General features: G+C 46.6%; 1 protein-coding gene across 1 annotated transcript in view; it reads left to right on the top strand.

The window, feature by feature from the left end:
* The window catches only part of LOC139366592 (DEAD-box helicase 41), a 45,158-nt gene that overhangs the window by 17,890 nt on the left and 14,578 nt on the right, over positions 1-12,690 (top strand). Inside the window, exon 12 of the mRNA XM_071104268.1 lies at positions 873-944. Within this exon, the coding sequence (XP_070960369.1) occupies positions 873-944 (72 nt within the window). The remainder of the gene's footprint in view (positions 1-872; positions 945-12,690) is intronic.

Genomic DNA, 12,690 nt, shown 5'->3' with positions numbered 1-12,690 from the left:
CAGAAAATATCCGTCCCAAATACTGTAGCACCCTCTTCCCTATATAGTGCACTACCTGGTCTAAAGTAGTGCCCTGCCTGGTCTAAAGTAGTGCCCTGCCTGGTCTAAAGTAGTGCCCTGCCTGGTCTAAATTAGTGCCCTGCCTGGTCTAAATTAGTGCCCTGCCTGGTCTAAATTAGTGCCCTGCCTGGTCTAAAGTAGTGCCCTGCCTGGTCTAAAGTAGTGCCCTGCCTGGTCTAAAGTAGTGCCCTGCCTGGTCTAAAGTAGTGCCCTGCCTGGTCTAAAGTAGTGCCCTGCCTGGTCTAAAGTAGTGCCCTGCCTGGTCTAAATTAGTGCCCTGCCTGGTCTAAATTAGTGCACTGCCTGGTCTAGGTAGTACCCTGCCTGGTCTAAAGTAGTGCCCTGCCTGGTCTAAAGTAGTGCCCTGCCTGGTCTAAAGTAGTGCCCTGCCTGGTCTAAAGTAGTGCCCTGCCTGGTCTAAAGTAGTGCCCTGCCTGGTCTAAAGTAGTGCCCTGCCTGGTCTAAAGTAGTGCCCTGCCTGGTCTAAAGTAGTGCCCTGCCTGGTCTAAAGTAGTGCCCTGCCTGGTCTAAAGTAGTGCACTGCCTGGTCTAAAGTAGTGCCCTGCCTGGTCTAAAGTAGTGCCCTGCCTGGTCTAAAGTAGTGCCCTGCCTGGTCTAAAGTAGTGCCCTGCCTGGCCTAAAGTAGTGCCCTGCCTGGTCTAAAGTAGTGCACTAACAGGTTTTCACAGGAATATCGTAAATGAAATGGGTTTTGTGTACTTTTGCCACTGACTGAAAATTGACTTTTTGATATATATATATATGACTATTAAAATGCTTACATTGATTGTTTTTACATGATTGAATTTCAGGAAGTGGAGTATGTGAAGGAAGAGGCTAAGATGGTTTACCTGCTGGAGTGTCTACAGAAGACCCCTCCTCCGGTTAGTAACAACCCCTCTTCCTCTGGTTAGTAACAACCCCTCTTCCTCTGCTTAGTAACAACCCCCCCTCCTCTGGTTAGTAACAACCCCTCTTCCTCTGGTTAGTAACAACCCCTCTTCCTCTGGTTAGTAACAACCCCTCTTCCTCTGGTTAGTAACAACCCCTCTTCCTCTGGTTAGTAACAACCCCTCTTCCTCTGGTTAGTAACAACCCCTCTTCCTCTGGTTAGTAACAACCCCTCCTCCTCTGGTTAGTAACAACCCCTCTTCCTCTGGTTAGTAACAACCCCTCCTCCTCTGGTTAGTAACAACCCCTCTTCCTCTGGTTAGTAACAACCCCTCTTCCTCTGGTTAGTAACAACCCCTCCTCTGGTTAGTAACAACCCCCCCTCCTCTGGTTAGTAACAACCCCTCTTCCTCTGGTTAGTAACAACCCCTCCTCTGGTTAGTAACAACCCCTCCTCTGGTTAGTAACAACCCCTCCTCCTCTGGTTAGTAACAACCCCTCCTCCTCTGGTTAGTAACAACCCCTCCTCCTCTGGTTAGTAACAACCCCTCCTCCTCTGGTTAGTAACAACCCCTCCTCCTCTGGTTAGTAACAACCCCTCCTCCTCTGGTTAGTAACAACCCCTCCTCCTCTGGTTAGTAACAACCCCTCCTCCTCTGGTTAGTAACAACCCCTCCTCCTCTGGTTAGTAACAACCCCTCCTCCTCTGGTTAGTAACAACCCCTCCTCTGGTTAGTAACAACCCCTCCTCCGGTTAGTAACAACCCCTCCTCCGGTTAGTAACAACCCCTCCTCCTCTGGTTAGTAACAACCCCTCTTCCTCTGGTTAGTAACAACCCCTCCTCCTCTGGTTAGTAACAACCCCTCTTCCTCTGGTTAGTAACAACCCCTCCTCCTCTGGTTAGTAACAACCCCTCCTCTGGTTAGTAACAACCCCTCCTCCTCTGGTTAGTAACAACCCCTCTTCCTCTGGTTAGTAACAACCCCTCCTCCTCTGGTTAGTAACAACCCCTCTTCCTCTGGTTAGTAACAACCCCTCCTCCTCTGGTTAGTAACAACCCCTCCTCCTCTGGTTAGTAACAACCCCTCCTCTGGTTAGTAACAACCCCTCCTCCTCTGGTTAGTAACAACCCCTCCTCCGGTTAGTAACAACCCCTCCTCCTCTGGTTAGTAACAACCCCTCTTCCTCTGGTTAGTAACAACCCCTCCTCTGGTTAGTAACAACCCCTCCTCCTCTGGTTAGTAACAACCCCTCCTCCTCTGGTTAGTAACAACCCCTCCTCCTCTGGTTAGTAACAACCCCTCCTCCTCTGGTTAGTAACAACCCCTCCTCTGGTTAGTAACAACCCCTCCTCCTCTGGTTAGTAACAACCCCTCCTCCTCTGGTTAGTAACAACCCCTCCTCCTCTGGTTAGTAACAACCCCTCCTCCTCTGGTTAGTAACAACCCCTCCTCCTCTGGTTAGTAACAACCCCTCCTCCTCTGGTTAGTAACAACCCCTCCTCCTCTGGTTAGTAACAACCCCTCCTCTGGTTAGTAACAACCCCTCCTCTGGTTAGTAACAACCCCTCTTCCGGTTAGTAACAACCCCTCCTCCTCTGGTTAGTAACAACCCCTCTTCCTCTGGTTAGTAACAACCCCTCCTCCTCTGGTTAGTAACAACCCCTCTTCCTCTGGTTAGTAACAACCCCTCCTCCTCTGGTTAGTAACAACCCCTCCTCTGGTTAGTAACAACCCCTCCTCCTCTGGTTAGTAACAACCCCTCTTCCTCTGGTTAGTAACAACCCCTCCTCCTCTGGTTAGTAACAACCCCTCTTCCTCTGGTTAGTAACAACCCCTCCTCCTCTGGTTAGTAACAACCCCTCCTCCTCTGGTTAGTAACAACCCCTCCTCTGGTTAGTAACAACCCCTCCTCCTCTGGTTAGTAACAACCCCTCCTCCGGTTAGTAACAACCCCTCCTCCTCTGGTTAGTAACAACCCCTCTTCCTCTGGTTAGTAACAACCCCTCTTCCGGTTAGTAACAACCCCTCCTCCTCTGGTTAGTAACAACCCCCCCTCCTCTGGTTAGTAACAACCCCCCCTCCTCTGGTTAGTAACAACCCCCCCTCCTCTGGTTAGTAACAACCCCTCTTCCTCTGGTTAGTAACAACCCCTCCTCTGGTTAGTAACAACCCCTCCTCCTCTGGTTAGTAACAACCCCTCCTCCTCTGGTTAGTAACAACCCCTCCTCCTCTGGTTAGTAACAACCCCTCCTCTGGTTAGTAACAACCCCTCCTCTGGTTAGTAACAACCCCTCCTCCTCTGGTTAGTAACAACCCCTCCTCCTCTGGTTAGTAACAACCCCTCCTCCTCTGGTTAGTAACAACCCCTCCTCCGGTTAGTAACAACCCCTCTTCCTCTGGTTAGTAACAACCCCTCCTCCTCTGGTTAGTAACAACCCCTCCTCCTCTGGTTAATAACAACCCCTCCTCCTCTGGTTAGTAACAAACCCTCTTCCTCTGGTTAGTAACAACCCCTCCTCCTCTGGTTAGTAACAACCCCTCCTCTGGTTAGTAACAACCCCTCCTCTGGTTAGTAACAACCCCTCCTTTGGTTAGTAACAACCCCTCTTCCGGTTAGTAACAACCCCTCCTCTGGTTAGTAACAACCCCTCCTCTGGTTAGTAACAACCCCTCTTCTGGTTAGTAACAACCCCTCTTCCTCTGGTTAGTAACAACCCCTCCTCTGGTTAGTAACAACCCCTCCTCTGGTTAGTAACAACCCCTCCTCTGGTTAGTAACAACCCCTCCTCTGGTTAGTAACAACCCCTCTTCCTCTGGTTAGTAACAACCCCTCCTCCTCTGGTTAGTAACAACCCCTCTTCCTCTGGTTAGTAACAACCCCTCTTCCTCTGGTTAGTAACAACCCCTCCTCTGGTTAGTAACAACCCCTCCTCTGGTTAGTAACAACCCCTCCTCCTCTGGTTAGTAACAACCCCTCTTCCTCTGGTTAGTAACAACCCCTCCTCCTCTGGTTAGTAACAACCCCCCCTCCTCTGGTTAGTAACAACCCCTCCTCTGGTTAGTAACAACCCCTCCTCTGGTTAGTAACAACCCCTCCTCTGGTTAGTAACAACCCCTCCTCCTCTGGTTAGTAACAACCCCTCCTCCTCTGGTTAGTAACAACCCCTCCTCTGGTTAGTAACAACCCCTCCTCTGGTTAGTAACAACCCCTCTTCCTCTGCTTAGTAACAACCCCTCCTCCGGTTAGTAACAACCCCTCTTCCTCTGCTTAGTAACAACCCCTCTTCCTCTGGTTAGTAACAACCCCTCCTCCGGTTAGTAACAACCCCTCCTCCGGTTAGTAACAACCCCTCTTCCGGTTAGTAACAACCCCTCTTCCTCTGGTTAGTAACAACCCCTCTTCCTCTGGTTAGTAACAACCCCTCTTCCTCTGGTTAGTAACAACCCCTCTTCCTCTGGTTAGTAACAACCCCTCTTCCTCTGGTTAGTAACAACCCCTCCTCCTCTGGTTAGTAACAACCCCTCCTCCTCTGGTTAGTAACAACCCCTCCTCCTCTGGTTAGTAACAACCCCTCTTCCTCTGGTTAGTAACAACCCCTCTTCCTCTGGTTAGTAACAACCCCTCTTCCTCTGGTTAGTAACAACCCCTCTTCCTCTGGTTAGTAACAACCCCTCTTCCTCTGGTTAGTAACAACCCCTCCTCCTCTGGTTAGTAACAACCCCTCCTCCTCTGGTTAGTAACAACCCCTCCTCCTCTGGTTAGTAACAACCCCTCCTCCTCTGGTTAGTAACAAACTGGCTAATAACAACCTGACCTCTAGTTACATCTTTGTGTTTTGTAGGGTGTCCCTCTCCGAGTGGGTGAAAACGCGCTTTGGTGTTGAAAATTCTCATCCTTATGTTATAAAATAACTTTTACCAATACAAATATGATTATTCATGTTCTGAATAGTTCAGTGGGGCTGTTCTCTAACATATCAGAAAGTCTGATTTCGTAACCTAATACATCCGATGATAATTAGCACTGAGATCTGTTGACCGAATGGTGCAGCTTTCTCACACAAACTTTTGTCTTTGTTGTGGCGGTATCTTTCTTGTGGCGGTTGTCTTTCTTGTGGCGGTTGTCTTTATTGTGACGGTTGTCTTTGTTGTTGTGGCGGTTGTCTTTGTTGTGGCGGTTGTCTTTGTTGTGGCGGTTGTCTTTGTTGTGGTGGTTGTCTTTGTTGTGGTGGTTGTCTTTGTTGTGACAGTTGTCTTTGTTGTGATGGTTGTGGCGGTTGTCTTTGTTGTGATGGTTGTGGCAGTTGTCTTTGTTGTAACGGTTGTGGAAGTTGTCTTTGTTGTTGTGGCGGTTGTCTTTGTTGTAACGGTTGTCTTTGTTGTGATGGCTGTCTTTGTTGTGACAGTTGTCTTTGTTGTGATGGTTGTGGCGGTTGTCTTTGTTGTGATGGTTGTGGCAGTTGTCTTTGTTGTAACGGTTGTGGAAGTTGTCTTTGTTGTTGTGGCTGTTGTCTTTGTTGTGACGGTTGTCTTTGTTGTGACGGTTGTGGCGGTTGTCTTTGTTGTGACGGTTGTCTTTGTTGTTGTGGCGGTTGTCTTTGTTGTGGCGGTTGTCTTTGTTGTGACAGTTCTCTTTGTTGTTGTGGCGGTTGTGACGGTTGTCTTTGTTGTGACGGTTCTCTTTGTTGTTGTGACGGTTGTCTTTGTTGTTGTGGCGGTTGTCTTTGTTGTGACGGTTCTCTTTGTTGTTGTGACGGTTGTCTTTGTTGTGGCGGTTGTGACGGTTGTCTTTGTTGTGGCGTTTGTCTTTGTTGTGATGGTTGTGGCGGTTGTCTATGTTGTTGCGGTTGTCTTTGTTGTTGCGGTTGTCTTTGTTGTGGCGGTTGCCTTTGTTGTGACGGTTGTCTTTGTTGTGACAGTTGTCTTTGTTGTGACGGTTGTCTTTGTTGTGACGGTTGTCTTTGTTGTGACGGTTGTGGCGGTTGTCTATGTTGTGATGGTTGTCTATGTTGTGGCTGTTGTCTATGTTGTGGCGGTTGTCTTTGTTGTGACGGTTGTCTTTGTTGTGACGGTTGTGGCGGTTGTCTATGTTGTGATGGTTGTCTATGTTGTGGCGGTTGTCTTCGTTGTGGCGGTTGTCTTCGTTGTGGCGGTTGTCTTTAAAGTTGTTTCCGCGAATCAAAAAAAGCTAAGTGACCATAACACTGAATGAAATATAAAAGGCTTTGAAAATACAAAGCTTGCAGTACGCTCAGTGCTCCGTTGTCACGGTGATACCCTTGTTTTTGGAGAAAACTACTAAAAATAAATGCATATTCTAAAGTGCTACATGTCATGTCTCAAAAACTAGATCTATCTTACATCATTATTGCTTCATGCGGATCGAGAAGAAAGCTTACGGTAAAGTAAGCCTGTCAGGTAGCCTCCATTCTCACACAGCATCCAGCCTAGCTGAGGTGATGCTGTGCCTGTCAGGTAGCCTTCATTCTCACACAGCATCTAGCCTAGCTGAGGTGATGCTGTGCCTGTCAGGTAGCCTCCATTCTCACACAGCATCCAGCCTAGCTGAGGTGATGCTGTGCCTGTCAGGTAGCCTCCATTCTCACACAGCATCCAGCCTAGCTGAGGTGATGCTGTGCCTCTCAGGTAGCCTTCATTCTCACACAGCATCCAGCCTAGCTGAGGTGATGCTGTGCCTGTCAGGTAGCCTCCATTCTCACACAGCATCCAGCCTAGCTGAGGTGATGCTGTGCCTGTCAGGTAGCCTCCATTCTCACACAGCATCCAGCCTAGCTGAGGTGATGCTGTGCCTGTCAGGTAGCCTCCATTCTCACACAGCATCCAGCCTAGCTGAGGTGATGCTGTGCCTGTCAGGTAGCCTCCATTCTCACACAGCATCCAGCCTAGCTGAGGTGATGCTGTGCCTGTCAGGTAGCCTCCATTCTCACACAGCATCCAGCCTAGCTGAGGTGATGCTGTGCCTGTCAGGTAGCCTCCATTCTCACACAGCATCCAGCCTAGCTGAGGTGATGCTGTGCCTCTCAGGTAGCTTCCATTCTCACACAGCATCCAGCCTAGCTGAGGTGTTGCTGTGCCTGTCAGGTAGCCTCCATTCTCACACAGCATCCAGCCTAGCTGAGGTGATGCTGTGCCTGTCAGGTAGCCTTCATTCTCACACAGCATCCAGCCTGTGTGTCTAGTTACAGAATTGACTTTTACTCATTTACTTCTGGTTAGTACTGTGTTTTCACTCTACCACATGACATGGTAATGACTTATACTAGTTAACTTTAAGTTTACACGCTGGTTAGTCAGTAGATAGGTGAAACACAGTACTAACTAAAGGTATAGGTCAACCACAGTACCCTCTAAAGGTAGAGGTCAACCACAGTACTGACTAAAGGTAGAGGTCAACCACAGTACTATCTAAAGGTAGAGGTCAACCACAGTACTATCTAAAGGTAGAGGTCAATCACAGTATTAACTAAAGGTAGAGGTCAACCACAGTACTCTCTAAAGGTAGAGGTCAACCACAGTACTCTCTAAAGGTAGAGGTCAACCACAGTACTCTCTAAAGGTAGAGGTCAACCACAGTACTATCTAAAGGTAGAGGTCAACCACAGTACTATCTAAAGGTAGAGGTCAACCACAGTACTAACTAAAGGTAGAGGTCAACCACAGTACTGACTAAAGGTATAGGTCAACCACAGTACCCTCTAAAGGTAGAGGTCAACCACAGTACTGACTAAAGGTAGAGGTCAACCACAGTACTATCTAAAGGTAGAGGTCAACCACAGTACTATCTAAAGGTAGAGGTCAATCACAGTATTAACTAAAGGTAGAGGTCAACCACAGTACTCTCTAAAGGTAGAGGTCAACCACAGTACTCTCTAAAGGTAGAGGTCAACCACAGTACTATCTAAAGGTAGAGGTCAACCACAGTACTATCTAAAGGTCAACCACAGTACTATCTAAAGGTAGAGGTCAACCACAGTACTAACTAAAGGTAGAGGTCAACCACAGTACTCTCTAAAGGTAGAGGTCAACCACAGTACTCTCTAAAGGTAGAGGTCAACCACAGTACCATCTAAAGGTAGAGGTCAACCACAGTACCATCTAAAGGTAGAGGTCAACCACAGTACTAACTAAAGGTAGAGGTCAACCACAGTACTCTCTAAAGGTAGAGGTCAACCACAGTACTCTCTAAAGGTAGAGGTCAACCACAGTTCTATCTAAAGGTAGAGGTCAACCACAGTACTCTCTAAAGGTAGAGGTCAACCACAGTACTCTCTAAAGGTAGAGGTCAACCACAGTACTCTCTAAAGGTAGAGGTCAACCACAGTACTAACTAAAGGTAGAGGTCAACCACAGTACTAACTAAAGGTAGAGGTCAACCACAGTACTCTCTAAAGGTAGAGGTCAACCACAGTACTAACTAAAGGTAGAGGTCAACCACAGTACCATCTAAAGGTAGAGGTCAACCACAGTACCATCTAAAGGTAGAGGTCAACCACAGTACTAACTAAAGGTAGAGGTCAACCACAGTACTCTCTAAAGGTAGAGGTCAACCACAGTACTCTCTAAAGGTAGAGGTCAACCACAGTACTCTCTAAAGGTAGAGGTCAACCACAGTACTCTCTAAAGGTAGAGGTCAACCACAGTACTGACTAAAGGTAGAGGTCAACCACAGTACTCTCTAAAGGTAGAGGTCAACCCCAGTACTCTCTAAAGGTAGAGGTCAACCACAGTACTCTCTAAAGGTAGAGGTCAACCACAGTACTGACTAAAGGTAGAGGTCAACCCCAGTACTCTCTAAAGGTAGAGGTCAACCCCAGTACTCTCTAAAGGTAGAGGTCAACCACAGTACTAACTAAAGGTAGAGGTCAACCACAGTATTAACTAAAGGTAGAGGTCAACCACAGTACTCTCTAAAGGTAGAGGTCAACCACAGTACTCTCTAAAGGTAGAGGTCAACCACAGTACTCTCTAAAGGTAGAGGTCAACCACAGTACTCTCTAAAGGTAGAGGTCAACCACAGTACTCTCTAAAGGTAGAGGTCAACCACAGTACTAACTAAAGGTAGAGGTCAACCACAGTACTAACTAAAGGTAGAGGTCAACCACAGTACTAACTAAAGGTAGAGGTCAACCACAGTACTCTCTAAAGGTAGAGGTCAACCACAGTACCAAAGGTAGAGTACTAAAGGTAGAGGTCAACCACAGTACCATCTAAAGGTAGAGGTCAACCACAGTACCATCTAAAGGTAGAGGTCAACCACAGTACTCTCTAAAGGTAGAGGTCAACCACAGTACTCTCTAAAGGTAGAGGTCAACCACAGTACTCTCTAAAGGTAGAGGTCAACCACAGTACTCTCTAAAGGTAGAGGTCAACCACAGTACTGACTAAAGGTAGAGGTCAACCACAGTACTCTCTAAAGGTAGAGGTCAACCCCAGTACTCTCTAAAGGTAGAGGTCAACCACAGTTCTCTCTAAAGGTAGAGGTCAACCACAGTACTGACTAAAGGTAGAGGTCAACCACAGTACTAACTAAAGGTAGAGGTCAACCACAGTACTAACTAAAGGTAGAGGTCAACCACAGTACTAACTAAAGGTAGAGGTCAACCACAGTACTGACTAAAGGTAGAGGTCAACCACAGTACTGACTAAAGGTAGAGGTCAACCACAGTACTATCTAAAGGTAGAGGTCAACCACAGTACTAACTAAAGGTAGAGGTCAACCCCAGTACTCTCTAAAGGTAGAGGTCAACCACAGTACTAACTAAAGGTAGAGGTCAACCACAGTATTAACTAAAGGTAGAGGTCAACCACAGTACTCTCTAAAGGTAGAGGTCAACCACAGTACTCTCTAAAGGTAGAGGTCAACCACAGTACTCTCTAAAGGTAGAGGTCAACCACAGTACTCTCTAAAGGTAGAGGTCAACCACAGTACTCTCTAAAGGTAGAGGTCAACCACAGTACTCTCTAAAGGTAGAGGTCAACCACAGTACTCTCTAAAGGTAGAGGTCAACCACAGTACTCTCTAAAGGTAGAGGTCAACCACAGTACTATCTAAAGGTAGAGGTCAACCACAGTACTCTCTAAAGGTAGAGGTCAACCACATTACTCTCTAAAGTAGAGGTCAACCACAGTACTAACTAAAGGTAGAGGTCAACCACAGTACTATCTAAAGGTAGAGGTCAACCACAGTACTATCTAAAGGTAGAGGTCAACCACAGTACTCTCTAAAGGTAGAGGTCAACCACAGTACTCTCTAAAGGTAGAGGTCAACCACAGTACTATCTAAAGGTAGAGGTCAACCACAGTACTCTCTAAAGGTAGAGGTCAACCACAGTACTATCTAAAGGTAGAGGTCAACCACAGTATTAACTAAAGGTAGAGGTCAACCACAGTACTCTCTAAAGGTAGAGGTCAACCACAGTACTCTCTAAAGGTAGAGGTCAACCACAGTACTAACTAAAGGTAGAGGTCAACCACAGTACTAACTAAAGGTAGAGGTCAACCACAGTACTAACTAAAGGTAGAGGTCAACCACAGTACCATCTAAAGGTAGAGGTCAACCACAGTACCATCTAAAGGTAGAGGTCAACCACAGTACTAACTAAAGGTAGAGGTCAACCACAGTACTCTCTAAAGGTAGAGGTCAACCACAGTACTCTCTAAAGGTAGAGGTCAACCACAGTACTCTCTAAAGGTAGAGGTCAACCACAGTACTCTCTAAAGGTAGAGGTCAACCACAGTACTCTCTAAAGGTAGAGGTCAACCACAGTACTGACTAAAGGTAGAGGTCAACCACAGTACTCTCTAAAGGTAGAGGTCAACCACAGTACTCTCTAAAGGTAGAGGTCAACCACAGTACTCTCTAAAGGTAGAGGTCAACCACAGTACTCTCTAAAGGTAGAGGTCAACCACAGTACTGACTAAAGGTAGAGGTCAACCACAGTACTGACTAAAGGTAGAGGTCAACCACAGTACTAACTAAAGGTAGAGGTCAACCACAGTACTAACTAAAGGTAGAGGTATACCACAGTACTGACTAAAGGTAGAGGTCAACCACAGTACTATCTAAAGGTAGAGGTCAACCACAGTACTAACTAAAGGTAGAGGTCAACCCCAGTACTCTCTAAAGGTAGAGGTCAACCCCAGTACTCTCTAAAGGTAGAGGTCAACCACAGTACTAACTAAAGGTAGAGGTCAACCACAGTACTAACTAAAGGTAGAGGTCAACCACAGTACTCTCTAAAGGTAGAGGTCAACCACAGTACTCTCTAAAGGTAGAGGTCAACCACAGTACTCTCTAAAGGTAGAGGTCAACCACAGTACTCTCTAAAGGTAGAGGTCAACCACAGTACTATCTAAAGGTAGAGGTCAACCACAGTACTAACTAAAGGTAGAGGTCAACCACAGTACTAACTAAAGGTAGAGGTCAACCACAGTACTAACTAAAGGTAGAGGTCAACCACAGTACTCTCTAAAGGTAGAGGTCAACCACAGTACTAACTAAAGGTAGAGGTCAACCACAGTACTGGTATCTAAAGGTAGAGGTCAACCACAGTACTATCTAAAGGTAGAGGTCAACCACAGTACTAACTAAAGGTAGAGGTCAACCACAGTACTCTCTAAAGGTAGAGGTCAACCACAGTACTCTCTAAAGGTAGAGGTCAACCACAGTACTCTCTAAAGGTAGAGGTCAACCACAGTACTCTCTAAAGGTAGAGGTCAACCACAGTACTGACTAAAGGTAGAGGTCAACCACAGTACTCTCTAAAGGTAGAGGTCAACCCCAGTACTCTCTAAAGGTAGAGGTCAACCACAGTACTCTCTAAAGGTAGAGGTCAACCACAGTACTCTCTAAAGGTAGAGGTCAACCACAGTACTAACTAAAGGTAGAGGTCAACCACAGTACTCTCTAAAGGTAGAGGTCAACCACAGTACTAACTAAAGGTAGAGGTCAACCACAGTACTCTCTAAAGGTAGAGGTCAACCACAGTACTCTCTAAAGGTAGAGGTCAACCACAGTACTATCTAAAGGTAGAGGTCAACCACAGTACTCTCTAAAGGTAGAGGTCAACCACAGTACTCTCTAAAGGTAGAGGTCAACCACAGTACTCTCTAAAGGTAGAGGTCAACCACAGTACTAACTAAAGGTAGAGGTCAACCACAGTACTCTCTAAAGGTAGAGGTCAACCACAGTACTCTCTAAAGGTAGAGGTCAACCACAGTACTCTCTAAAGGTAGAGGTCAACCACAGTACTCTCTAAAGGTAGAGGTCAACCACAGTACTAAAAAGGTAGAGGTCAACCACAGTACTAACTAAAGGTAGAGGTCAACCACAGTACTATCTAAAGGTAGAGGTCAACCACAGTACTCTCTAAAGGTAGAGGTCAACCACAGTACTCTCTAAAGGTAGAGGTCAACCACAGTACTCTCTAAAGGTAGAGGTCAACCACAGTACTCTCTAAAGGTAGAGGTCAACCACAGTACTCTCTAAAGGTAGAGGTCAACCACAGTACTCTCTAAAGGTAGAGGTCAACCACAGTACTCTCTAAAGGTAGAGGTCAACCACAGTACTCTCTAAAGGTAGAGGTCAACCACAGTACTCTCTAAAGGTAGAGGTCAACCACAGTACTCTCTAAAGGTAGAGGTCAACCACAGTACTCTCTAAAGGTAGAGGTCAACCACAGTACTCTCTAAAGGTAGAGGTCAACCACAGTACTA

This window comes from Oncorhynchus clarkii, chromosome 14 (genome assembly GCF_045791955.1).
Source record: "Oncorhynchus clarkii lewisi isolate Uvic-CL-2024 chromosome 14, UVic_Ocla_1.0, whole genome shotgun sequence".
In the NCBI taxonomy this organism is placed as follows: domain Eukaryota; kingdom Metazoa; phylum Chordata; class Actinopteri; order Salmoniformes; family Salmonidae; genus Oncorhynchus; species Oncorhynchus clarkii.
This window is presented reverse-complemented; position numbering and strand designations above follow the sequence as displayed.